Source organism: Anarhichas minor, unplaced genomic scaffold (genome assembly GCF_050575085.1).
Source record: "Anarhichas minor isolate MPS153535 unplaced genomic scaffold, ASM5057508v1 ptg000054l, whole genome shotgun sequence".
NCBI lineage: Eukaryota > Metazoa > Chordata > Actinopteri > Perciformes > Anarhichadidae > Anarhichas > Anarhichas minor.
In genome coordinates this window covers 2,237,106-2,265,090 of record NW_027466500.1, presented here as the reverse complement: position 1 = coordinate 2,265,090, position 27,985 = coordinate 2,237,106, and the positions used below count along the sequence as shown (strand labels likewise).

At 40.8% G+C, this 27,985-nt stretch overlaps 1 protein-coding gene across 1 annotated transcript in view; it reads left to right on the top strand.

Moving 5' to 3' along the window:
* The window catches only part of LOC142931667 (ryanodine receptor 2-like), a 54,325-nt gene extending 34,229 nt beyond the window's left edge, over positions 1-20,096 (top strand). Inside the window, 39 exon segments of the mRNA XM_076075693.1 lie at positions 215-345; positions 488-808; positions 905-1,142; positions 1,460-1,547; positions 1,658-1,744; positions 1,853-1,861; positions 1,909-2,070; positions 2,242-2,304; positions 2,990-3,067; positions 3,898-4,010; positions 4,322-4,418; positions 4,763-4,875; positions 5,431-5,482; positions 5,709-5,762; positions 5,962-6,061; positions 6,382-6,461; positions 6,689-6,765; positions 6,872-6,945; positions 7,279-7,359; positions 7,643-7,731; positions 8,003-8,131; positions 8,258-8,362; positions 8,630-8,711; positions 8,810-10,098; positions 10,246-10,307; positions 10,608-10,737; positions 10,818-10,920; positions 11,287-11,474; positions 11,732-11,862; positions 12,063-12,105; positions 13,027-13,163; positions 14,005-14,065; positions 14,394-14,540; positions 14,740-14,874; positions 15,911-16,067; positions 16,335-16,399; positions 17,572-17,672; positions 18,958-19,009; positions 20,001-20,096. Coding sequence (XP_075931808.1) covers positions 215-345; positions 488-808; positions 905-1,142; positions 1,460-1,547; positions 1,658-1,744; positions 1,853-1,861; positions 1,909-2,070; positions 2,242-2,304; positions 2,990-3,067; positions 3,898-4,010; positions 4,322-4,418; positions 4,763-4,875; positions 5,431-5,482; positions 5,709-5,762; positions 5,962-6,061; positions 6,382-6,461; positions 6,689-6,765; positions 6,872-6,945; positions 7,279-7,359; positions 7,643-7,731; positions 8,003-8,131; positions 8,258-8,362; positions 8,630-8,711; positions 8,810-10,098; positions 10,246-10,307; positions 10,608-10,737; positions 10,818-10,920; positions 11,287-11,474; positions 11,732-11,862; positions 12,063-12,105; positions 13,027-13,163; positions 14,005-14,065; positions 14,394-14,540; positions 14,740-14,874; positions 15,911-16,067; positions 16,335-16,399; positions 17,572-17,672; positions 18,958-19,009; positions 20,001-20,096 — 5,320 coding nt within the window.
* Positions 20,097-27,985: the final 7,889 nt, after the last annotated feature.

Genomic DNA, 27,985 nt, shown 5'->3' with positions numbered 1-27,985 from the left:
GAAATTATGAAATTCTGTATTCAAAAATGTGTTATTGCTGGGCGTTTCAAGTATCTATTAAGGCTATTGATAAGTGTATTAAGGCCAAGGTAAGAGAGGTAAAGAAAGCAGCTGGCAAGTTAACTTAAATTAGTAATCCTAACCCATAGAGTTTGATAAGATTTGGACGTTGGTCAGCTCCATGCCTACGTCCTAACACAGCATTCCAATACAGGCAGAGGACAGCAGCAGGTGCTTGTCTGGCAGCCTTGGCTGGGACTTTTCCTGTGTGCTTCCTGGAGCCATCCTTAAACCAAGACAATCCCTACTCCATCTACAACACCATGAGTGCCTCTCAGAGAGACGGTAATAAACGAACACACTGCATACACACTGATATTTAGCTGTGTTGTCTGTATAATCTTGGTCCTCTTGAATAGCTCTGACCCCCACATCTTAACCCCCTCTCAGTTTTCGCAGCTTTATTTTCCTTATCTGTTTTTGTTAGACCTAGGGCTGCCAGATCGGGTGGAGGACATGTGTCCCCTGCTGCCCTCTCTGGAACAGGCTGTCGGGGAAGTGGAGGAGTTGGCTGGCGCTGGTGCTGGAGCTCGCCAGGCCCACTACATCCGGGTCACGGAGGTCACTTTGCCAATGCTGTGCAGCTACGTGTCCCGTTGGTGGCACTGGGGCCTTGAGGGCGAGCCAGAAAGCCCAATCTGCACCGCTGTCACGCCTCAACATGCTAGTGACCTTCTTGGCCACATTCTCCGTATTATCCACAACCATGTGGGAGCTAGCCAGGGAGATTGGATGAAACAGCTGGCAGGTATTGTGATCATGTGCGATTGTTGTGTGAATTTCTTTATTCCACCATCAGTTAGGCCCTTCATTCTTTTCCACTATTAACGGTCATATCTTTCAGTTTTTTCTCAGCCAATTACATGTAAAGCCGGCACTGAGCTGTTAAAGAGCCACTTCCTGCCACTGATGGAGAAGTTGAGGAAGAGGGCCAAATGTGTGCTACTACAGGAGGAGCAGATGAAAGCAGAAGGGTGTGACACCTCTGAAGCAGAGTTGGAGATACAGGAGAAGTTCACTGTACTGGTGCGAGACCTCTACGCCTTCTATCCCCTGCTCATCCCATTCGTGGATGCTAATCGGTAAGGCATGCTGCCAAGGAGCTAATATGTGGGCACTCAAGGTTATTTTCTGAGGCCAAAAGCTTGTGGAGTAAATACAAGTTTTTATAGATTCGGTGGAAAGTGAAACTTATTTCACGATATTTTATGTTGACATGTTGACACCAAATGTTCCATTAAGGTTTGTGGAACAACTGTTGGTGGTAAATAAGAAAAACAAATAATCATGCATTGAAGGTACAATGGAAGTTCATTGAGTGGTTATTTAAGTTATTATGTCTTTACAGGCATAAACTCTGCGATAAAAGTGTGATGTGTTTTGGTTTGTCTTGTCTCAGAGCCAGCTGGCTGAAAGATTTGAACCCTGACGCTGAGCAGCTGTTCAGCATGGTGGCAGAGGTCTTTACATTCTGGGCCAAATCTCATGTGAGGATGACATATAGTGTGTTTTTTTTATGTATTCCTCTCATTTCTGTGCAGTTAAGTGAATATTGTACCCCATAAACATGTTTCTTCACCCTTGTTTGCTTTAACAGAATTTCAAGTGGGAGGAACAGAACTTTGTGGTACAAAATGAAATCAACAACTTGGCTTTCTTGGTCAACGACGACAAAATGTCCAAGGTCAGCCATATTCACTAATTGGCCTTAGGACATTATGCTTACACTGATGTGCAGTATACAGTATATATGGACACTACTAGTGGTTGTATGGTAATCGCATAAAAGTAGTCAACTGTCGTTGAAGTCTCGAAGTGAATCTATTTTCATGTCTTTTTAATGCTCAGTTCGACCATGAGCAGAGGAGGATGAAGAGGAAGGGGGATCGTTATTCCACACACACCTCTCTGATTGTGGCCTCCATGAAGAGACTGCTCCCTGTGGGACTCCGGGTTTGTTTTCCGAGCGACCACAGCCTCATCATGTTAGCGAAGAGCGGCTTTACTCAGGTCAGTTGGAAATGTGCCATCATTGATGTAGTCCTCGTGATGACAAAACCCTTGACATATTGCGTGCATTTATATGGTAATCTGCAGTGTAGTACGATCGTATTGACGGTGAGTGTATGAAAATCTCCTTGGTATATATATTTAATGTTGGCCATTCTTTGCTCTTGACAGAAGAACACTCAAGATGAGATTCGAGAGCACATTTTCAATTGTCTTACAAATCTTCAGAATCAGGTAAAGGCTGTCACTCGCTGTTCATTTCTTTGGGTTTGCACAAAGATCCTAGACAACATCCGTAAAGAACAAAAAACATTTATTTATTCATTCATTGATTGAAGGTGTATGCCTTCTCTACATTCTGCTGACATTCTGCATATTCATTGCCATGCCTGAGAGCATTTGACTTTTAATTTGTGGAAGGCATCAAGTGTGTGGTAAATTAAATTGAAGAATGCTCTCGTACTCGGCTAAATCCTAATCTGTTACTCGTTGCTCACCAGAGACATCAGTGTGACACACTCACAATATTGTTCAGAATATGCATGTGATGTTTGTTTATTCACGAGTCAGTGTTCATTATGTTTATTCATAGGTAAGTGATGAAAGCGTAAATTCTGACTTGTCATTACCATAAAGAAACTTTTAAATACACATTTGAGACTGTTTTCACACAGCCCATTTCCAATTTCATGTGTTTTGAAGGTGCTTGCTCTGAATTCTCTTTTCTCATTGCCATAGTCCTATTTTTCCCTCAATTTGGGACCTCTCTAGCAGCCTTTCTCAAAGTACATTTAATTAAATGGTTGAGATAAGAAAAAAAGAAAGAAGTCCAACGAAGTAAACGTGCCATTCTTTTTTCTCTTTACAGGCATCGGATTGTTTGAGGCAGGAAACCCTTTATGCAGAAAGCCTGAGCCAGCTAGGAGCCGTCCCTGACGCCCAAAAAACTGTAAACAGGATTCTGGATGTAGCTCAAGTGCTTCATTACCTGGACCAGGTGAGCTTTTAAAGCAATAGAAAAACATTTTCAGATTTGTATGCCTCTGGCAACAGCCGTGGCTGGATGTTTTTCAGGTTGTCTGTCCGGTCCATTCTTGTGAAAGCGATATCTCAGAGGAATGCCTGGAGGGAATTTCTTCAAATTTAGCATAAGAGTCCCCTCGGACTTACGGTTGAGCTGATTAGAATTCCGTGGTCAATGGTAACCGAGACCTCACTTTTTCGGCCATTTCTTAAGAATTGATATGCTGATTATGACAATTTCACCCAAATGTAACTTAAGTGGAGGCATACAACCGCGAGGCGGTAGTTCTAGGTTTTTTTTAATCAAATCTGCTGAAAATGTGTATTATTAGTGTTACTTCACTGGTGGGAAGATATATTTGTTGGCCATAGTTTTAGCGATGGTGTTCTGTTTTGTAGGCTTTTATGTTTACAGAAGACATATTGACATGTCACAGTAGGAAAAGCACAGGAGTAGATCATAAATAAACAGTCTTCTGGTCTTAGTTACAGTAGTGTTGCTGAATCGGAATTTACAAGAGCTGTTAATCCAAGTTAGGATTCACCTCCTTATCAGCTGTTGGATATTGCAAGGCCTGGGGGGCGAAAGGGTTATTTACAAACACTAATTTATTTTGAATATATTACATTGAAAAATGTAATTCCTGCAGTGCTACTGCGTGATAAATGCAGGACAGATGCATGAGGATGAACCTCTTCAACAGTTATCACTGAAATCCCTTCGGGTCCATCGGAGGTTCATGTGCGCTACCTTACTTCATTATCGATGTGAAATCTTTGTTTTATCTTTGGTTGTGGGTTCAGGTGGAGCATCCTCAGAGAAGTAAGAAACCTGCGTGGCACAAGGTCTTATCCAAACAGAGGAAACGAGCGGTGGTGGCCTGCCTAAGGATGGCTCCCCTCTACAACTTACCCAGGTACAAACATATGATGGTTACAATATCATTAGCATATGAAAGTCCTGTGTTAAAGGCATTGTATTTTATGTTGGTGTCTTGTGAATTATAGCTGTGGTGTAACACTCTTTACTCTCTAGTGGATGTTAAAACACTTCACCTTGTATAGGCATACGAGGCTTTGATGAAAGGGCAATAATTGGTCTAATCATAGCTCTTTTATATTTTAATAGTGTCCTTCTATGCTGCCTGTTTTTCATTCTCTTATTTACATTTGTCTATGCATATGCTAATCTCTTGTTGTCTCCTCACCCTTTCCTCTTCCTCCCCAGGCACAGAGCTGTCAACCTGTTCCTCCAAGGCTACAATAAATCCTGGATATCAGCTGAAGACAACAACTTTGAGGAGACGCTCGTGGAGGATTTGGCTGTGAGTTGAAAAACAAGCCACATTAGTAGTTCAAAACTATTCTGTAACATACAAGAGTTAAGCCTATATGTTGAATTATGATCAGGTGAGAAACACACATTGCCACTTTTCCATTAATCAAATCATCATTTGTTTATTAGTTAATGCACACTATAAAGATGACTGTACAATATAATACCTAGACCAAAGCACCAAATAAAAAACGTTTTGTCTGTGCACATAAACATGATCATGTTTTGTATATTTGTGTATAGTGTATAGTGTGTGTTTGACAGACCGCCAACCAGTGGCTGTTAACCGCTTTACTCTCTCTCTCTGGCCTGCAGAAGGGAGGAGTGATGGAGCTGTGTGGAGGTAACGGAGAGGAAAAAAATAATGTGAAAGAAGGTGCCAAACCAATCGATCCCCTCGTACAACTCATTACACACTTCAGTCGAAGCGCCCTGATGGAAAGGAGGTGTGTGTGTGTGTGTGTGCGCTTGCGTGTTTATTCTAAAAGATCACATACAGAAAAAAACTCTTCTCTACTTTTATTACTTATCTAACCCATCACCAAGAACATTAATATTACATTTTTCCTAAGAGATTTATTCAGTCCAACATCTGTGTCCATTGCTTTCTGAAAACCTGACATCTGAAATCTGTTTCACTTCTTTGTAGGTTCACCCTGCAGAAATGTTTGTCCCGTCGTGCTCTTTTTCGTCATGCATGATTTGGTCCATCAATCCCATTGAGGTATCGCTATGATATTCTCATGATATTCCTGCAGAGACTTGCATGCCCTCTGAGAGCACAATATTAAATTAACGGCTTCTCTCCGCCTCACTCTAAAGACATGAGGAGTGGGAGGGCACACAGTCACTGAAGAGATGTGATCTAATCAGCCAGGGTCCAGGTGTTCTGGTGTGGTCAATAACAATGTGCAATACCGCTGGGTAGCCTTGTGAATAACATCATCTGTCCATACCTTGATATACACTAATATGATATTCTCCATCTCTCCTGTTCACAGTAAGCTTGAAAATGACGGCCTCTATAAGTCCTACGCTGCCATTATGGCCAAGGTAATATAACATAAGAATGATCTCATTTGTGGTATCTAAATGTTGGTTAATATGTTTAAATAATGTGCCGTGCATTGATTTGTATTGCTCTCGTGTCTTTGTGCATGTCACATGCAATATATAACAAAAATAAGTGTTTGTACATGTTGTACCTCTTCTATATTGATTTCTTTTCTTCTTCTTTTGTTTTTAATCACGCCCCTGTGTTGTATGTTTGATCTCCCAGAGTTGCCACAGAGAAGACGATGATGATGAAGAACAGGAGGTGGAAAGCTTTGAAGTGAGAAAATGGGCTCTTACCTCTACAATAGATTTTAAGCTTACACTGTTTATTTGTAATTCCCGTAACTTTTTTCATCTTAATGTTTTCTTTTGCAATACTTATAATAAAAAGCAATCAATTTCATTGACATTTGAGTTGTGTTCCATGAGCAAAGTAGTAGAGATACAGTTGGTGAACTAACCTTTCTGTGGCTCAGGAGAAGGAGATGGAGAAACAGAAGTTGCTGTACCAGCAGGCCAGGCTGCATCGCCGTGGAGCTTCTGAGATGGTCCTGCAAACCATCAGTGCCAGCAAAGGTACAGGAAGGAAAATGCTAAATGAATGATTTCTAATAATTATCCACATTAAGGTTTTTCTGTTGCTTAGTTAGGAGGGGCATTCTCTTTTGGCAAGTTGTTGTCGTTACTTTAGATGAGCCAGTCGTAAGCTACAGGCTTTATATTTGCTGAATACTGAACCAAAGACGATCTCTCTCCTGGACTAGTTGAGAATGAAGTAAAGTATTTTTGTCCTTCGCTCCTTCTCTTAAAATGTAAATTATGATCTGTAGAAGTCTATTTGTATTTGGGTTGTCACTCTGCTTCCTCTGATTGTGATAAAATTCCCATCCTATCAGGGGCCTTGGGCTCCATGATGGCCCCTACATTGAAGCTGGGTATTGCTGTTCTCAACGGAGGGAATGCCACTGTTCAACAGGTACAGTACTGCATTGGTGTCTCCCCATCAAATCATACAATGTGTTTATCTTAAAGGTACCTAAAATAGGTTTGCATAATGACAGATCTCCGATTTTGGCTATTTCTACCTCTCATGCAGGGACTAGATAGCTTATTATCATGATGAATTTTAAGTTCATCATATCTGCCTCAGACGAGATCCTCCTCCATTTATCAGACCGTGTCTTTGATGCTTTTGTGTGATAGAGAATGCTGGATTACCTGAGAGAGAAACAAGACGTTGGCTTCTTTCAGAGCATGGCTGGACTCATGCGGTCATGTAGGTGAGTGACCGTAGGAACATTTTCTTGATGAGTCAACTGATTGATGAAGGAGTGCAAAAGGTTTTTGTAATCCTTTTGTGTGTGCGTGCGGTTTTCCGATATCCAGTGTTCTGGATCTGAATGCATTTGAGAGGCAGAACAAAGCGGAAGGATTAGGCATGGCCATGGACGAGAGCTCAGGTACTGAATTCATATGGAAATAAAAAATATATATGTGTGTATATCAAGCCATGTCATAGCTGTAGAGCCCGCTGTGAGATCCCTAGACTTGAACATACTCTAAAACATACTCTAAATTCACAAAAACCTATTTCTTTCTCTATATTTCTCAGTGTAGAATATTGGCAGCAGCTGTCTCCCTTCACTCCACTGTGGTCCAATTCTCTGTTTTCTCACCTCTTTCTAAATTCTTCGTACGTTCTCTCCTCCATTCTGTCGCACCTTTTCCGCAGTATTACTCCGTTTCGTGCCCTTCATCCTTTTAACTCTTGCCAAACCTTTTTTTCCCCCCAGGAGAGAAGGTGATGCCTGACAAAGACATAACCTGTGACCTATTCCGATTTCTACAGCTGCTGTGTGAAGGACACAACTCAGGTTATTTGCCCGATGCCGTATCCACTTACACACTGTCGCAAAGTTCACATAGATTCAATTGTGACCACATACTGTAACACATACGAAAGATGAGAATACAGGCTTATGCCACTTCAACATTATGGTATTAAGAGTTTAGCAGTAATTCATAATTGCTGGGCAACACATTAGCTTTGCTATAGCTGATGGAAATCGTCTACTTACATTGTCTGCATAGGATACATTTTCATTTTAATGCTTTTTTTTCACATTTTATTCAGCATGCTCTTCCTTCATGTATTAGATTTACAGAATTACTTGAGAACACAAACGGGCAACAACACCACTGTCAACATCATAATAACCACTGTGGACTATTTACTGAGAGTACAGGTACGTCTACAGTGATGCTTTGACTAACTAACCAAACTAGTGTACAGATGTTCCAGTTATTGTCCAGAAATATTGTTAGGACCACAGTGGTTTGCTGATCAGTGCAAACCTATGCACTATGTGAATACCGTCTGTCATCAGATTCATCATGATGTAATAGTAACATATTTATTACATTAAATATTTCATTGATCACAATGATATTTTGTCTTAAAGGGAATGGTACATTTAAGCTCATTAACCACGAATATCATTCTGTGCCACACTGAAGGAGTCAATCAGTGACTTCTACTGGTACTACTCGGGGAAGGATGTGATTGATGAACACGGACAACAAAACTTCTCCAAGGCCATCGAAGTGGCCAAACAGGTCTTCAACACACTCACTGAGTACATACAGGTCAGTCAATTACGTGCTATAGTGTCATAGTGTGTTTGATGCATTCTGTGAGCTCCTACTGAATATATAAATATTTGTCAGAAAGTTTAAAAAAACACAGCTCACATTATCAGTGTGTTCATCCAGGGCCCATGCAGTGGAAACCAACAAAGCCTAGCTCACAGTCGTCTGTGGGACGCTGTCGTGGGTTTCCTCCACGTCTTTGCCAACATGCAGATGAAGCTCTCTCAGGCATAGCATAATATTTCCCTCTAAAATTCATAACTTTGTGACACTAGATGCTCTAGGTGATAGTGCACCGAAGTGTTTCTTTCCCAGACTCCTCATTTTAGTCTGCTGGGAATGCTATTACAAAGCATTTACTGTTGATATATTGTTGCACTAAATGTAAACTGCCTCTAGTATTGTGTCTTGTAGATATGTAAGATGTGAAATGAGTTTGCGACTATTCTGAAAGATGTACAGTACGTAACTGTAAATGTATTTTCTCGTATACAGGATTCAAGGCAAATTGAGCTTCTGAAAGAATTAATGGATTTAGAAAAGGACATGGTGGTTTTCTTGCTTTCCATGTTAGAAGGTGAGATTTCCACTTATTCTAATGTGTCGTCACAATTAATGATTATAATTTGTTTACGACTGATCACAAATTCTGAACGTTATTTCTATGTTATAAAGGTACTGTCGTTAATGGAACTATTGGAAAGCAGATGGTGGATATGTTGGTGGAATCATCCGGCAACGTGAAGATGATTCTCAGGTTTTTTGACATTTTCCTCAAACTCAAAGACCTCACCTCCTCGGAAGCCTTCAGAGAGTACGACCCGGATCATAAGGGCTGCATCACCAGGAAGGACTTCCAGAAAGCCATGGAAAACTGCAAGCGTTTCTCCCAAGCTGAGATTCACTTCCTCCTCTCCTGCATGAAGACAAACGATAGTGAGATTGTGGATTATGAGGCCTTTGTGGATCGCTTCCACGAGCCAGCCAAAGACATCGGCTTCAGCATCGCCGTTCTCCTCACCAATTTGTCCGAACACATGCCCAACGATTCCAGACTTAAGGCATTCTTGGAACTGGCAGAGTGTGTCTTGACGTACTTCCAGCCCTATCTAGGACGCATTGAGATCCTTGGCAGTGGGAAGCGCATCGAGCGCGTCTACTTTGAGATCAGTGAATCCAGCCGCACACAGTGGGAGAAGCCGCAGGTCAAAGAGTCCAAGAGGCAGTTCATCTTTGATGTGGTCACTGAGGGTGGAGAGAAGGAGAAAATGGAGATGTTTGTCAATTTCTGCGAGGACACCATCTTTGAGATGCAGCTGGCAGCCCAGATATCCGGCTCTGACACCGGAGAGAGGCATGCTGGTGAAGGAGGAGAAGAAAAGAGTGCAGATGAAGACGTGGGCAACAAAGGAATGTTTTTCATGCATCACTGGTTGTTATTGCTGATATCTCTCCTGTCTGTCAAAAACCTGAAGACATTGATGAAGATGACCCTGAAGGACATCCTCATGTCAGCTGTTCTCTTCTTCAGATTCATTTTAATGGCTCAGGTCCGCTGTGTCTGTGTTGTAATTGGCAGCATCTCCTATGTGCTGTACATAGCCTTTGTTAGTGGTGGGCTCATAGAGGGAGCCAAAAGGATGAGGCTATCAGACTTGCTCGGCGGTATCCTTGAGCCAACCCTTGATGAGGTCATGGAGGTGCCGACTGGTGTGGATCGGTTGAGGAAGTACTCTGCCACTTTCTCTTCCCAGAGAGAATTGAGGGAGATGGGGCATGTGGCAGCTGTGACCTCCCCCAGGGAGATGGATGTACTGTCAGACATATTTGGCTTCAAAGTGAAGAAGGAGGGAGGTCAATATAGACTTATAACACCAGACCTCACTGCAAGTTTGACTGATCTGTTCAACACTACCTCCAAAACGATTACCTCTGCTGATATTTCTGGGAAGCATCAGGGGATGGTATGGATTCATTTGTATCTTTGGAAATGAGACAATGTCAATATTAAATCTTTGATGCTCAGTATGTTGTATTTCATGCACGTTTTATTCAGCATAATTTTCTTAAGTTTTGTATTGCAACTTTGAATTTCTATTTTGCAACTTAAGACCCACTCCGCCACAGAGGAGAAAACTGGAGATGAGACGATGCCTGAATTAGAGAATGCAAAGTAAGTCTCCTGCTTCCCCATTATGTTCTTAAAGAGGGATTATTCAACTTGATGAAAAATCCAAATATTAGATACTGAGTCAATTCAGGGAAAAGATATCAATAGTATTACATTACAATACTCTTGGTATTAGACACAGCGGTGGTGCGGGTGAAACCAATATTATCTACATTGTCGAATTAAGCGCCGGTGTTTACGCCACACTTCTTCAAAAAAGACACTTGGAAGTTATTAAGAAGTAAAAGTTTGATTTCATCATATCTTTGACCCTCCCTCTATTTGTGATTGGACTGTTTGCAGAGAGAAGAAAACTGGGAAAGAGAAAGCAGAGGCAAGATGCAAAGTCAAGAGATATAATAAGTCCGAGGAACCAGAGAGCCAACACTCTGCCTCCTGGGAGATGATAATCACTCATCACAAAAGCCTGCTGGTAATATACAAATACACTCACTCACACTTATGCATACAGATTCCTACGATGAATGTTTTTTTTCCTTTTTTTTCCTCCAGAATTACTTTGCAAGGAATTTTTACAATATGCGCTTTCTGGCTCTGATCGTTGCCTTTGCGATCAACTTCATCCTCCTCTTCTACAAGGTGAGAGAGTTTGCTTGTGAGACATTTTATTAAATTACATTTGCAGTGGTATCCAATTTGGAAAGTAATTAAGTTACTCAAGTACTGTACATATTCAGAGAATTAATATAGCAAAATCTGTGCTTATACGTGTCACAGTTCTACCTGAGTAAAATGTTTTATTCATTCACTTCAAACTGTAATAGAGTATTTTCACCAGATACTGTGTCAGAGAGGAGTTGACCTAACTCTTGTTTTGGATGCTATAGTTTGTTGCCGTCCAATTATATTGTGTGATTCTCATATTTTTCCAAAATGTATGCTCGTGTGGCTTTAGTGAAGTCACTCCGTTCTTTCTGTCTTTTGCTGTCTTCCCAGGTAGCTTCCTTGCCTGCGTCACAAGAAGAGGAAGGAGCCGTCACACCTGTCAACAGTGATGGACTGAACTCTTCTGGTAACAACGACAACAAGGGCAGAGATTATTTTGTGCTGGAGGAGAGCAGTGGATATATGGAACCGTCGCTCCATTTCCTGGCTGTAGCTCACACAGTCATCTCCTTCTGTTGTATTATCGGGTACTACTGCCTCAAGGTAAATTGCTCGAGCATGCATTTTTGCATATATTATGAGTTCATTTCAGTTCTTTGAATTAGTTTCCCTCCATCATTTAGATTTAGGCGCTATTTTAAAAACACAGAATAATTGACATCTAAGCACATTTTATGAACAAAGACGGGCTTTGACTCACGCAGCTAATCTGAACTTCAGGGATTTGAAGTTTTGCCAACTCAACACAAGAGTGTTCATTTAAAGAGTTAAGGGATCACTGTAGTGCATTTGATTGGCAGGTACCATTGGTTATCTTCAAACGCGAGAAGGAAGTGGCACGAAAGCTGGAGTTTGATGGGCTGTATGTGATAGAGCAGCCCCCAGAGGAGGACATCAAAGGGCAGTGGGACCGACTGGTCATTATCACACCGTATGTTCATAACCACATGTTACATTAACATCAAACATGTTTAATACTTCTAAACCTTTTTAGAAACGTGCTGTAGGCACCTATTAATAGTCATGCTCCACGTTTTACACGACAGAAATGTTTCACTTACAGCGATGCGTCTGCTTTAATATATTTTCTCAAAAAATATATTTTGTTATGCTTTTTGTTTGTCTTTTCAGATCATTTCCAAGTAACTATTGGGATAAATTTGTGAAGAGAAAGGTAAAATCATCTGCAGCTTTGATTTTTAACAGCAAATTATAATGCATTATATTCTAAATGTGCTTATGGATGGATGTAATTGTGTGCATATTTCACTAAGTGACACTAGATTAAAAAACTAACTGAAATGTAATGAGCCGTTTAATGGCAGGTGTAATTATTCCCCCTGTCGGTTACCAAAACAGTTTTATTGTCTCCAGCGATAGGGTAACATTTTTAGCTTCCTCGTCCAGATTGCCTCTCGTGTGATGAATATTATTCTTTGCTTCAAGAACATTTAGTTCACTTGGAGAACTTTCAACTAGATTTAAGAAAAGAAGGTAGATAATAAACTTTAGGAAAAGAAAAGCAGGGATGTCTAATTAAACTTCAATACTTTACCTGGTTTTACTAGTTCACAGACGCATTCAAATCCGGAGAGCCAGTCATAATAATCTTAAAGCCTTCAGACGGCTGCAAAGAAGCATATTCCAACTCTATTGTCAAGTGTTTCTGTTCATCCTTTTTTTGAGTTTGGAGCATGTAGATATTGCTTACCATACGTTGAAGTGCTTATGTTTGTAATGGTTCGCTCTTGTTCAAAGATTATTTGGTGACATAAAGTCTCTTACAGCCACGGCAGCACAATGAGGAGGAACTCTGAATCTGTCCTATGATTAAATAAATATTTACTCGACACTGTTTACTGTAGAGATACATTTTAGTAGGAATGTAAAAAGTAAAACATACCTAGATTAATACTAATCATTGATGTATTGTAAGGTTGCACCCATTAAAAATAACAGACCAGAGTAAACACCAGTCATTTACACAACCAACATGCTACTGTGGGGGGCACAGCCACTGTGCTGTTCTTTATTCAGATGAAAAGCCACAGGAGAGACTATTGTTTCATGTAAACCTGTCTTTTTGTCCTGTCAGGTGATGGATAAGTATGGAGACTTTTACGGCTGTGAGAAGATTAGTGGACTCCTGGGTTTGGACCAAGCTGGATTAGACTTTAGCTCTGAGAGAAAAGAGAGGAGGAGACTCGAAAGACAAGCTGCCTGGAGTGCTCTGTAAGTAAAAGAAAAGTCCTTGCCATCTTGCAAAAGGATCCTTGAAAGGGATCGGCAGGAAACTGCAGCTCCCTATTCTTTCAATTATTTTGAATTGTGTGCCGTTTCAGTTTCACACAATTATGCTGGATTGTTTAATAGGATAGCATTTGAATAGTTTGTCACAAACTGAGGCATAACGAATCAAAAGACAATTGTTTTATTTATTTGTGTATTATATAGACATCAGTGTACATAATTAATAGTTCTGGCCTTTGAAAGGTATCACAGTATGCAGTTGTGTAGGTAGCTGTACTCAGAACAGCCTGCAATGTGGCTTCCTTCTCTAGAGGAGAGCTGCGTGTATGTTTGCTCATAAACAATCAAACAATGTAATGACAGAAATGTTCAAATAAGGAAATCAGCACAGCTTTTTCTCTAACGTATCGTACTGTCGAGGTAAATGGGAATCCCAAATGACCCTTCTGATGAGCATTAACACGACTGCATATCCAGCTCTTGTCTTGGCCTTGTAAGTTACATATTCAAATAAGGTTTTCCACCATTGGATTGTTGCTGTCATTAATTATAAATAGCCACTTCACGAATACTCTCCATGTATTTTTTGAGTATGTGTGTGTGTGTACGCGTGTGTTACCTAACAGGGGGTGGCCACACAAAAGAAGGTCCGAGAACAGAATGTTGCACTTGAGGAGGAACAGGACATTCTGAAATGCAGCCACATGTCAGACGGGCCTTTTTAGAAGCAACGAGGGTCTGGGGTTTTAGCGATGGCCATTTTGGCCTTGCTTTCCGGGTTCTTACCGTCGTGTTATCTGTGTGATGATGCCGTCTATTTCAGATTCAACTCCATTGACATGAAGTACCAGGTCTGGAAACTAGGTGTTGTGTTCACTGATAATGTAAGTTCAGTTGTGTCAGTACTTTATGGCTTTTGCAGGAAGGTGTCACTTCCTGCAATTTATATGAACAGATAATGTAATATGACCAAGCAGTGTGTGTAAATACATATCTGATATTTTATGACTTATCCCTCATTTGTTCAATATTTTGTTCTGCTGTGCTAAGATTTAGTTTGATACAATTACACATGTTGCAGGGGTGATGTTGGTAATATCCTGTGATTCTGCCTTATCTAAAATACACATTTGTCTCGCTGTCTCTTCCGGTAATCTATATTGCCTGTTTTTATGTGTGTACGTCCTTGTGTGTGTTTGTGTGTGCTCACAGTCCTTCTTGTACTTGGCCTGGTACATGGCCATGTCCGTTCTGGGTCACTATAACAACTTCTTCTTTGCTGCCCACCTTTTGGACATCGCCATGGGCTTTAAGACACTTCGTACCATCCTTTCTTCTGTCACACACAATGGGAAACAGGTGTGTTTGCGTGTGTGCCGGTCTGTCTTTAACTCTCTATCCATCTGTCTTAATGTGTGCTCATATGTGCAGTTTGCATGCATGTGATGTTTGCTCTCACGCTGTCGGGTTATATTGGGGCTTTTCTAAGATGAAGAAGCGTATTAAAGCCCATCTGCCTCTGTCTCTATCCCTTTCTAATTATTTGTGTGTCTGTCAGTTGGTCCTCACGGTGGGCCTGTTGGCGGTTGTGGTGTATCTCTACACCGTTGTGGCCTTCAACTTCTTCAGGAAGTTTTACAACAAGAGCGACGACAACGACACCCGAGACATGAAGTGCAATGACATGCTTACAGTGAGTTAAATGTACACACACACACGCACACACACACGGCAGTCTTTCTCTCCACATATATCTATCTATCTCTCTGTGTTTATCTTCATCACACAAACAAAGCCACACGCACTCATGTTCTGCCTCTTCAGAGTGAGAGGAGTAGAGGAGGATTCTGACAGTGATCCCAATTGTTGAAGTAAGAACAGCCTCGTGTCTTCAGCCTCGTGTCTTAGTCCTTCCACTACTTTTATTTAGAAACTGTTGGAGACATGGGTAGAAAACACTCCCTCACGCCTCAGCATAGCTCTTTATTTGTCTATTCACAACATTAACACCCCACCGCCTGCTCTATTCTAATGTGGACTCCACTGTCACTCACATCAGCGGGCGGATGGGCAGCGATAGCACTTGAATAAAACCCTACTATTACAGGAGGCAGGGGGTATTACATTAAATCACTCAATGTGTTATTGTTTATGCTGGACTCGCAGCAGCACTTTTGCAACAGTGATTTTCAATCCCTTTCCCATCATAACAACACCACAGCAACAATTGTTTTAGACAAATATAATGCAAAATGAAAAAATAAGAATCCGAAGATGTCTCACTCTTTACTGTTAACATTTTGTTTTTGTTCAAGTTACTTGTCATCCTTTGCAATCTGACTGTAAAAGCACTGTACAGTCCTTGCTAGACTACTAGAATGATTATTCTTCTTGTCTCATATGCTTACAGAAACTCCTTGTGGGGAAATACTCTTTGAGGCAAAGAATATTGATTAAAAACAACATCAACTATTCAGTGAAATTGTTTAATAATGCTGCTTCTTGTTTGAAACGTTTAAATGCCCTCTCAAAAGCAACTACAGTAGCATGGAGACGGGCATGGAAACCAACTGAATAAATTTTCATTTTGTTTGGTAGCGTTTGCTTCTCAGATGCTTTACATTTTTCACCATTACCTCATACACCTGTCAAACAGACAGCCGGAGAAAATGCCTGCCGAATGAAGAGTCCTCATCCTGAAGTGGCAAGCGTTCATTTTTTTTTGTCAGTGCTACATGTACCACATGTATGTGGGAGTGCGTGCGGGCGGGGGCATTGGGGACGAGATCGAGGACCCTGCAGGAGACGAGTTTGAGGTGGAGCGAATCGTCTTCGACATCACGTTTTTCTTCTTTGTCATCGTCATCCTCCTGGCCATCATCCAGGGTGAGTCACACGCCAATTTACAAATACAGCTCAGCGTTACCACGTATTCCACATGCTTTTACCAAGACGCACACAAATAGATTTTATTCCCCTTGTTTGACTAGAACGTGTTTGATGAATTTTTCATGCGGAATTGGAAACAAAGTATCTGTTCATTCCACCGAGTCCTTTAGTTTCACTGACACCTGTCACTGACAGACGAGCCCAGCAGTTCACCTGTGAACAAAGGGATACACTGACGCACACAATTGTGTCCTTTTTTTCCAGGCTTGATAATTGATGCCTTTGGGGAGCTTCGTGACCAGCAGGAGCAGGTGAAAGAGGATATGGAGGTGAGATTTGACACTTTATCTCACGCACACAAACTCTCTCTCTCTCTTATATGTATGCACACATATTAGAATACAGACAAGTACACTACTGGTGTCTTTTTGAGCATATTTTATGTGGAATCACGGTTGTTTAGTATGCAATGCTGTGTCAGGCTTAGATACAAAGACTATTGAAGGAGACGTACTTGGAATCAGTTGCCAAGTAAGCTTGAGGTCAGTTGTAATTTAAGTGTGTGTGTGTGCACAAGATTAAGTAGATTCAGTTGTGGGAGCTCGTGTCACAGGAAACAATCATACCATTGACCTTAGTGAAAGGATGCCATTATCTTTTCCTCCAGAATGATAAGTGGATAATAACAGAAATTTCAATCAAAGAAAAAGATCATCCTTGGTATTTAAGTGTATCACTGTATTATCTGTTGTGTGTTTCCTCGTTATTTTCTCAGAACTCTCTCTCTTTCTCTAAAGGGTGCACATGTGATGGTACTGAATGCAGAGTTGTCATCGTCACTCCTACTTGAGTGTCAAGCACACATTACTCGGTCTCTGCCATTGCACTTTCACGTGTAAAAAAAAATGACTAGGGGGGAAAAGCAGCTTTAAGAGTTGTGGTACCGTTTTATTTAGACACAAGTTGCTCTGCTGCACTGATCTATGATAGTCAGTTTGAGCTGCTACTTCCATACTCTCATAATCTGTTGCCCTAATTAGGAGTCCCCTAAAACATATATTGCATTACCCAAAAACCCTTTTCTTCTCTCATTCTACCAGCACAAAACCTTTGTACAGGCACATAGTAAATATGGGCAAAAGTTATTTGACTGTTTAGTACCCAGAATGATGCAAATCCTCAGCAAATATGGCCCTCTGTGTCCTATGAAAACCTGGCAGCCAGCGAGTAATCCTGGGAGTGTTAAGTTGCTCTCATTTACACTCTTTTGCCTTTTGTGGCCGTCCTTTGAGTGTTGCTGTAAAAAGAAACGACTTTCAAGAGTGTTGTACTAGCAGACTAAACGCCATGTTTGAGTCACAGAGCACTTAAACAAAAGGCCTCTGATCTTGGGGTTTGGATTTTATTTTATTATTTTCTAATATTCTCTCTAGAGGACATGATGTTTGTTTTTAAGCCTGTTTCATGAATCATTACATGTCTTACATCTCTCCTCCTGCAGACCAAATGTTTTGTATGTGGAATAGGAAGTGAGTACTTTGATACAGTCCCTCATGGCTTTGAGACTCACACTCTACAGGAGCACAACTTGGCCAACTATCTGTGAGTTGATTTAATGCTCACTACCGTGCTGCCTCGGATTGTCTCGGATCCCTCATCATTTTACAAATACTAACACTCACAACTTGATATGTTTTCACTAAAAGGCAGGCCTTTGTGATTTTACCTTTCACAGATGTAGAGAAGCGACTGATCTGGGGTCAGATCAGTCTCGGTATCTATAAATAGACACAGAAGGATTCAGAAATAAATTATTTTCAACAGGGAATTATCTGTAGCCAGTCAGATGCCCCCTCCATTATTTTGTTTGAATTAGAATAGAAATATGCGTCTGTGAATCCTCCTATGTGCATTTCTTAATATTGAAACTGATCATAATATTACTCTGCATGCGCCACCATCACTAAACCTTAATGAGAAACAAATAAAAGAACATAAAAAGAAATTACTCCTCCATCGCTGTTCCTATTGGACAATCATTTATCCTCTTGGCTGCTTAACAGTTTATCCTTATGAACCGTTATCCTGCTCTAAACACCTTTGGGCCTGTTCTTGTTGTAAAATGTTAACACCAGTTTTATGTTCATCTGCCCTAATAGGCCTCTCGGCACTTACATTAATAATTTAGATTCAAACCATTGTCTCTTTTCATAATTATCAATAATTTATTAATATGTGCATTGGTAAACATGTCCTTTTGAGGTTTCTAATGGCAATCATGCAAAACGCTGCACACCTCACAGTCTTTGTAACGGGTGCTTAGGACAAAACTCTGGAGAGGAAGCAACAAATCCTGCGTTTTGGGACGTAATGCTTAAAATGCCCCACCGCCATTAAAATACAGCAATAAGCAGGTTAGAATCCACCAATCACAGGACGCCCACACGCCTTTCAGAATCCGTACAAGCCTTTTGATTACCAACAATGTAACAGTAAAATATAACGAGCCTTGTATACTGTCAGGAAATCATGATACAAAAACAAAATCATTACAGAACGATGAATAGCAAATAAAAATGGTGAAATGTTTGAGAAATGACAAAATATTTGTGTATAGCTAAAGGTATTAAAGGCAGAAAATCAAATTGATCACATCACAATTTTCTTCACCTTTTGTAATGGTTTTGCACATATTACACAAACCACTTATTGTCATAATGTAGCTGTTACCTCGAGCTGTATTTCCGCTTGTAATACCCAACGACTGCTTCCATAATCACCACAATCCCTGGATTTGTGCACAAGATCTTAATAGCATGCTAAAAGCTTTCTACGTGTGGGAGGTATGTGAGTCGCGACATGAATTCCATCTTCTGTGTCCTTACAGGTTCTTTCTGATGTACCTTATTAACAAGGATGAGACTGAACACACAGGGCAGGTATAATAGCTATCTCTTGTGTATTATTGCATGATCCAATCAAAGTAAGAACACGCTGTCCACTTTTAAAGCTCTTGAACAATTCTAATGTCATTGCCAAATGCCACATTTCTTAATACACCCATCCACAACGGTTCCTCCGTGTCTCAGTGACCCATTTATTTCAGCCATGACAAAGCTGTAGTGTAACCTTTTCAACTAAGACAGAATCTGTATTCATTCTGTCTCTCACAAGCGCTATCAGCCCTGACACGCACGTTTTATGACAATGCACATGCCAGGCATGATTATAATATCTCTTTTTTTTTCTCATAAACCATTGCGGTATTACAGCTATGAATATGAAGTGGGGGGTTTCAAATTGCAAGTGTTTTAATTTATTTGTCTTATCTTTTCACTGTAATGTGTTTTTAACGACGAGTGCTTTTACTGTAAATCAGCGCAAAACATTTTTTCACTTCTTTTAAGGAGCTGCAACGTTTTCCTCTGTCTTTCTTGTGTCTTGGTGTAAATACATAAATCTACGAAAGGGTAGAAAAGATGAGGACAGGTTGAATTCTAAATGCTGCAACGTGTAATATGAAAATCACAAGTATTCCATTCTTATTTGGAATAATTTTGAATTCTCTTGGTTGGACTGTGACGCTGCAGAATTGATTAAAGAAAGACAGTATTACGTTTTATCTTCCTAACATATGTTGGACAATTGGGTGCGATTTCCAAATGGAGTTGGATTCAGAGACTCATCCCGAGACATGCTGTGTGTAATCCTTCAGCGTGGTGTTTTCCTCAGGTGTAGCTTAAAGGGGACGTTGGTGGAATGTGGAAAATGTCTCTCTCCTGCAGGCCAGACAGATATTGCAAGAGATTTAAGAAATTGAAATAACAATCTTTGTGGACATTGTTTAGATTGTTATTTTACTGAAGCGTGGATGCATTTGGTGTAGTTAATGACTCAAAAGCTATATTACAACTCTGTTGTCTTTGCCAGGAATCCTACGTGTGGAAAATGTACCAGGAGCGCTGCTGGGAATTCTTCCCTGTGGGAGACTGTTTCCGTAAGCAATATGAGGATCAACTGGGATGAAAGGAAATCTGAGAGATCTAAAGCCGTAGTAGATAATGGCATCACACCGAAGCCATCCGGATTGATGCCCTCCGACTCACTAAATTGGCTTGAATTTTGTGTGTGCACTATTGATTTTGGACTGATTTTCCCACAAAGTATATACTTCTTATTTATGCACATTAGTATTTCTAAATGAAATTGATTAAATTATGTGGACTAAAGAATGTGGACCACAAAATGAATGTGCTGTTAGTCTCTTTTCATTTCTTGAGTGTACAAAGAAAAGTATCATTATCTCAAGTAGGCAAAGCCGGCAATGCAAATTCACTTTGACGGCACTTTCATGTGTCTCTGTGCAGCTCATGGGTTGTGAATGAAGTGATTTGTCTTTCTAATCACGGCCTCCCATCCCTTTCCCCTGTGTAACATGCAGATAAACACTCTCCCTCTGGCATTTGTTCTATTTACCCTCCTCTTCCCTGTTTCTTCGCACTCTCTTCTTGTCTGCTGCGTTCATCTCTGCAGGATCCTTCTCCGCCTCCGGCCCTTGCTCCTTATTCTTGTTTCCCTCCCAGTCTTTCGGGGCTCGTCTAGTCCCTCATCTTCAGCTCTTTTCCCTCCTCATTATCAGCCACTATGTAGCATGCCGGCAGGTGTCCCATTGCTCAGGTCAGAATTATGCCGTGGAAGAGGATCACCGAGCTTAATGACGCGTCTGACCGCTACCTCCGATGGACAAGAAAGTCTTTGGGGAATCCTCGGTTATTACTCGTTGACTAAGAGAGCGTGACGAGTTTTGTTAAACTGTCAAGAACTCTCAGAGAGTGTGCATGCGTGCGCAGAGCTTAACAGCGGGATGACAGGCGTGGGACGGCCTCCGAGAGACATTGTCCTCATTATGCAAAGGTTGAACGCTGGGTTTAGACACAGTCTGCTACTGATGTGTATTCATGTTGCTTTTGAGTTTTGACTTGTATGCATGGTCACGACTCATTGGACGACAAGAAAAAAAGTTTTTTGGGTAAAAGATGAGGAAGTCTTGCTTTTTTTTTTTCTGAGAAATGGAAAAGTTTTGGATTATATACATTGTATAAACAGAAATGTAAGTAATTAATTACAAACTAAGCAATAATTAAAATAAAAGAATGTGGCCACTTCACGAGTCGAACTGAGGAACATTTTGATTATATCGCCAATCTACGATATGCGAGAGACATCCCTGATGTGAGATATGATGAAAATATATTCTCATTCTGTTTCTTGCTGACTGGCTAATTACTCCACATTAGAGATGTGTGTTTGTGTCTTTTCTTGCTGGTTTTAAGTGGGCAGAGTAAAGTTTGAACAGGATGTTAGATTTCCATGCAACAACCAGGAGTTTCCCTCATTTGAATGAGAATCTGGTGACGTGGTGGTGTGCGGTTTGCTCATGATGTTAGACCATTGTCGTCGTCATCGAACAAAGAACTTCAGTACATGGGGAGGAAATGGGGGGGGGGGGCTCCATCTGGTTCGTGTGAGACAGAAGGTGATTCAGAAAAGAAATTTCATCGTGCTCTGTATCGACTTTCGGAAAACCAAGCCTCGGGGTTGGAGCGGAGTTGGGGAATCATCTTACATGAGCTGTCACTTCACATGTCATGTCGGCATAGGAATATTTTTTTTAAAACATAAATGCTGACAATCGTAGGCCTGTTTTCTCCATCCGTTACTGACATCTAAGAGCAGTGTCACCATGCAGCATATAGATCCAAATCATTCAGCCTCATAGTTCCACTATTGTCTCGGTGGTTTCAAAGCTACATGAACTACGATACAGTATATGCTGAAAGAAATAGGTTACTTATATCAAAGTTTAAATACCAATGAACGTTCAGATTATTTTGACAATTTTTCTAATCGAGTGTTGTGCATATAAAAAGGACAGGGAAACAGGATATTACCACCAGACATACTTACAGGACCAAGAAGCATTCATCTTTCAATGCTACGATCAATAAATAAGCACCTTAAAGACCATGTCACTGTTGAAGATTTATAAGGATCATAGCTGCCAGCTCCGGAGCTACCAGAGACCGAAAACGAGTTGATCAGGTGCCATATCAGCCTCAGTCTGGAGGTCGAGGAATGAGGAAAAACCTCTCATCAAAAATCGATTTCATTTTGGAATTTTATCCCATTCTAGTGTGTATAAAAATCAATCAAACCGTCATAACACCAAACCCACAGACATCCAACCCCTCTCTGCAGGAGAGAAAGTAGCCTTCCACCAGCCGATTTACCAGAACACCATGTGTTTGAAGCAGGGCACCCAACTCCCCCAAAACAACCCAAATGAAATATACGGACTGTTCAGCGGGTAATTGCCACATCCGCTCGATCAAAGGATATTGTGGATAAGATGGATGTCCTTTTGCAGCCGCCAAGCTCTCTGCTCTATTCTTTCCGTCCTGCCTTTGAGGCCAGAAGGTCTGGATGTAGTTAAGGTTGAGGAGCATAATGTACTCTGTCTGCTTGAAGTTGTTCGGTAAATTAGCGTGTCGTGACACAGATCAGGTCCCTAATGATTAAAAAGAAAATAATGTACCTTAACTCTGGGTTTCCTTTGTAAATCCAGGGATGGAACTTATTGTGAACTTGCTTTGCAGCCGATGTGCGTCTTCTGTACTTTGTCTGTCATTGCAGCAACCTTTTCACTGTGGCTATTCATTATGTTAACTCTCTCAGTCACAACCTTGCAACACCAACTCTCAGCCAGACATACTGATATTAAACACTTGCACATACTTGTCTAAGATTTATTTGGCATTCACAAGGGAAAGTCATTTCCTTTCCACAGTGGAAGGTGCTGAAAGTGCAGACCTAAAAAATATAACCACCAAGCAAGCATTTATGGCATGTAGTAATTGTAACCTATTGAAGGTTGAGCACACCGGAATGTCGTAAAGTTATAAATACACCATCTTTTCGCCAGACACTGCGGGAGTTTTTAAATTATGATTCAAGTTTTTGTACCATAACAACAGAACAGGAGCAACATTAAAACAGCAGAGGAGATAAAAATGCATTTTGGACAAAACAAAATACACAGATCTTTACAGAAATATATATATATATATATATATATATATATCTCATAATTGCCTCACAGCAGAGTTCTTTAAGTTCTCTCGTGTCAAACAACCCATTTAACAAAGCCAGTGAGCCTGGCAGTGACATAGGAATAATATTAACTCATCTGACCGTGTGACCTTCGAGCAAAATGCATTCAGTGACTAATAGACCCAGTCGTGTTTCTCATAGTCTTCAATGGGAGAATCAATGAGTTACGGATCCATCATGCATAACCTTCAGGTTTACATTATTGAAAGACATGCTGGTAATGTACAGTATGTGTAGCCAACAATGAGGAATGTGGGGAATTATGCAATGGCAGATGGCTTTTCTGTAGGTTGGCATACAACCGCTGTATAACTGATTATGGGTATGGTGAATATCGCCTCAGATACTCTGCACCCAAATATATCATGGAAATTTAATCTGACCTGTAAATCAATAAAAAAGTACAAGAGGACATAAAGTGGGGGAGAGAGTGCAGCTGTGAATTTACTCATACCTGAGGCTAAGTATGCTGAATTAAATATGAGCAGCGGCTCCTTTTTGTTACTGCCTCTGATTTCAGTTTGGGAGCTCTTGTCTGTCTCAGTTTGTGGCTGTTTTGCACATAAATTCCGGGTTACGAATCAGTAATTAAAGTTTATTTTTATTTTTTTTTAACACTTGGCAGTGTCGGACACTCCTTTCTTGCTTGCTTGTTTTTGCCGTCTCATAAAGGTTTTATTAATCTGGTTGATTTTTGAGTGCTGGCACCAAACATACTGCTTGTGTTTCAGTATAAAAAGGACATATTTGGTGATGCGAGCAAATGATCAATTGCATCCTCTCCAGTTAGCACAAAGTGGGAGTATGCTGTGTGCATTTATGGGCTTAAATTTAAGTAATGGTCTATTTTTCATCCATGCTGTCATCCCCAGACATCCCCTTTCCAAAGTCATGTTCTTTGTTCAGCCTCTATCCTTTTTATTTCCATTGACCCGTCAGGAAATCACTTGAAGCCTGTCTGCTTCTGTGTAGCATATGAGGGCTTCTTAGGGAGATACACGAGGAGAGTCTCGGTCGTGAATTAACAATGAGGCACGTTCTTGGGTTTTAAGTCAGAAGAGTTGCTTTGGGGATATAGACTCTTTCTTTTGTTGCTCATATTTACACAAGCACAAATGGTTTACGTACACACAGTATTGGCTTGATTAAAGGTATGTGATTAAATCCTTACATCTCAAGTCATCAGCACAGCCTCTTAATTTGAAAAGTGCTGCACCATGACGCATGTTGATCCACTGTGGTGACGAGGTTTAAATCAACACCAGGCTGCTAAACTAAGCCATATAACACTTTTTTTCTGTGACATGGGACATCTGCACATCTCAAGTTGCTAATCGGACTGTAAACAATGAGCAGCGCCTGAAAAGGAAGTCTTGGCACAGATATCTGTCATCACAGATATATCTGTCATCACCGATATCGGATGAGTTCTAAGATTAATGCAAGGTTAGAAAACAAGAAATAAAGCAGAGGACATCATGTAAGATTTTCCCAGATGCGCATGACTTTAGTGCTTTAATGCATTTTCGGTGAAAAACAATGAAACCAAACAGAATCCAAACTATGCAGAGAAATCATCTTGCTCTAGTTATTTGTTCACATTTCCTTTCCAATAGATATGATTTATGGAGTTTATTTACTCCAGTAGTTGTGTTTCAGGTCAGGGGGAGGCAGTGAAGCATCTAAGACGGGTCACATTCGTCAGACAGAATGAAAATTCTTACCTTTGGACTCTTAACGAGAATCCAATACACCTACCATGCCTGTGTTTTCAATGTGGGGATGAAACCAAAGCACCTGGGTAGAAGACAAGTAAACGTGGTTAGAGCAGATACACTCAGAAAGGGCTTCGTTGACAAAGTAAATACAAAAATAAACTTAATTTAGGCCATATTTTCGTTTTTTGGGATCACGCCTGCTGTGCCTCAGGCAATATGTAGTTTATCACACAAAGTGCTCAAGACCAGATTCTCAGTTTTGACATGTATTGTCTCATGACACTCAGACAGACCCCTTCCCTTCTCATTACAACTCTAATTTTTGTATAGAGTATCTGTCTTCCAGTAAACAAGCATTACCACCAGTGACGAGCGGAGGGCCTTCCAAATTACCATTTATATTGGACAACTCAATGCCAAGAGAAAGCCAATTACTCCACGAGGCTTTAGTGAGGAAAATGGATGGAAGATGGCTGGAGAGTGAGTAGGTATCCCAGCATGTGAGGTCTTTTTGCATCACTCCTCTTTTGAATCCCGTATCACACCAGCATCGTCTTTCATTTCGACGGCTGTTATTTTAACATCTGCAGACAGAGTGGATTTTGTCTCAGCAGGGCTGTTCCCGCAGTGATCAGAGCCACTGGAATTTGAAAGGAGACAGGTGCTGCCTTTAATAATTGAAACTGGCAAATTGGCTCATTCAAAGGTAAGCCAGAGCAGTTGGGGAAATGACCCATTTTCCAGCCAAGTGGAATTATGTGCATTTCAAAAAATCCGGTTTGAGGAGCACTTGTTTATTGGCAGGAATTATTAGGAATTTAACATCAATTTGATTTCTGTCGTTGCACAAAAAAAAAAAAGGAAGACTAACCTGAAGCCAAGAGAGATGAATATCAATATTATTCTTAATCATCATTGTATTCACTTTCTAACTACTTTAATCCGAGGACTCAAGCCTGGCTTGGTTTAAAAGAAAGTATCGTCCAAACTGTTTTTGTATCCACAGCTGTCTGGACATATGCCTGCTCAGCTGTTATCCTGTGTGTGTGTGTGTGTGTGTGTGTGTGTGTGTGTGTGTGTGTGTGTGTGTGTGTGTGTGTGTGTGTGTGTGTGTGTGTGTGTGTGTGTGTGTGTGTGTGTGTGTGTGTGTGTGTGTGTGTGTGTGTGTGTGTGTGTGTGTGTGTGTGTGTGTGTGTGTGTGTGTGTGTGTGTGCGCGTGTGTTGACAAAACTAAACCAAGTTGCTCACTCATCAATAAATAGACAACATGTTTCAACTGTGTCCAATACTGTTACTTGTGTTATGGAATGTGTGAAAAGTTTCTTTCTTAGCTTTTTGTTTAACCAATATGGATATTTTAGAAATGTCCAATTGAAGGCACAAAGAATGTTCTTTACTGCACACGATTAGTGTTTAAATCGAGCTTTCCATCTTCTCTGGTACTTTAGCACATGCAGAAATAATCTGGCCACTAAAACTCAAACTGTTTTCAAGTGGGATAACAGAAATAGAGAGGGGAGCGAAAGACACACTGCCACAGTTACATTCTGTTATCAATGCCAGACAGGCGCTCCTGTCTGATGGATGCAGAAGTCATCCTGTTCATTATGTCCTGAGGTTCAGTTTTGCATAGAAATGCGACAAACACCGCTCACATCCAGACCCTTCCCTGTCCCGTTTCTTCACGAAACACAAAGCTTTTTGCCAAACTGTCAGTTTAAATAAAAGAAACAAATATATGTTCAATTTGGCGCACTGCACAAAAAGGTTTCAGAAATGGACATTTTTAGAACCGAGGTTCTCTGTCTTTCTGGGGATAAATGATACGCCTGCACCAATTCTATCTCACCTGCACGGTGCAGTGTGGCAGATGGCTTTGATGGCAACACAGTTGAATGAGGGCAAATGTGCTGTGTGAATGGCCTCACTGCTGGCAAAAGGCTTGTTTTCTGTCTCCTAAAATGGTCCAGATATTCCCAAGGGAACTCCACATGTGCACACATTCATGATTAAAGGTGTTAGAAATGAGTACTGACTGGACCAATTAAACGTTGCGGAGATAGCCCACTAGAAACATGTAACTTTGCCTTCATTAATGCCATCAAATTGTTTAAAAGTACAAACCGCTTTTTAGAGTCTGTTTGCGTTAAATACGACTGAAGACAATGACAGACTTCATGCAAGCTGGTGTTATTCACAGCAAATCCTCAAAATTCAGTTATGAAAACACAGAGCAGTATTGACTTATATAAGCCAGCATAGTTTCTGAATTTGGGTTTCTTTCATTGTGTAGCCGCTGGCTCTGAATGCCTGCCACGGCTGATCGCTGTAAATCAGAAAGGAAACAAACTTGCAGTTCTTGCATGCGGTCACATAGAAGGATAGAAGAATGAAATATGTCTGCCCCTCTATCGAGGTCATGGAGAGACCCTTCCCCCGTCAATAGGAACACCTGACTGCAGGTTATCACGGAGATATTATCACACGCCAAGGACAGATTTGACTCAGTTACTGACTGACACTAATCTCCAACATTTCCCTCGGGGGTCAGAGTTCACGCTGGTTGCTTTGGGATGTTGAAGCATGTTTGATTAGCGGTCGCCATTTAAAGCCTCTAATCCGGCAAATATACTGAGTTTATATTGCTCTCGAGGCATTTCCTGCGGGTGTCAATTTGATCGATATGCTGTGTTATAGGTGGGTAATTGCACAATGTGTACTTGCTTGTTTTGTTTATTTTTGCATAGTTTGTGTGCAGTGACCACGGGTGAACCGGAACGCATCGGATTGCGCTCGAAAGAGATTGATGCTTCGTCAGTCAGTCAAAACATTTGTGTTCAATTTGTTTTGCTATTAAACTAAAGTCTCATCACACACAAGTCATCGTCACAAGTACCGTCACGGTCGATCTGGATTCACCATGCAAACGTCCCTCTATCAAAAGTCCTGCAATCAAATCTGCCTCTCGATAGATTAATCTGTGTGTGTCTGTGTGTGTGTGTGTGTGTGTCTGGTTTACGGAGGTTT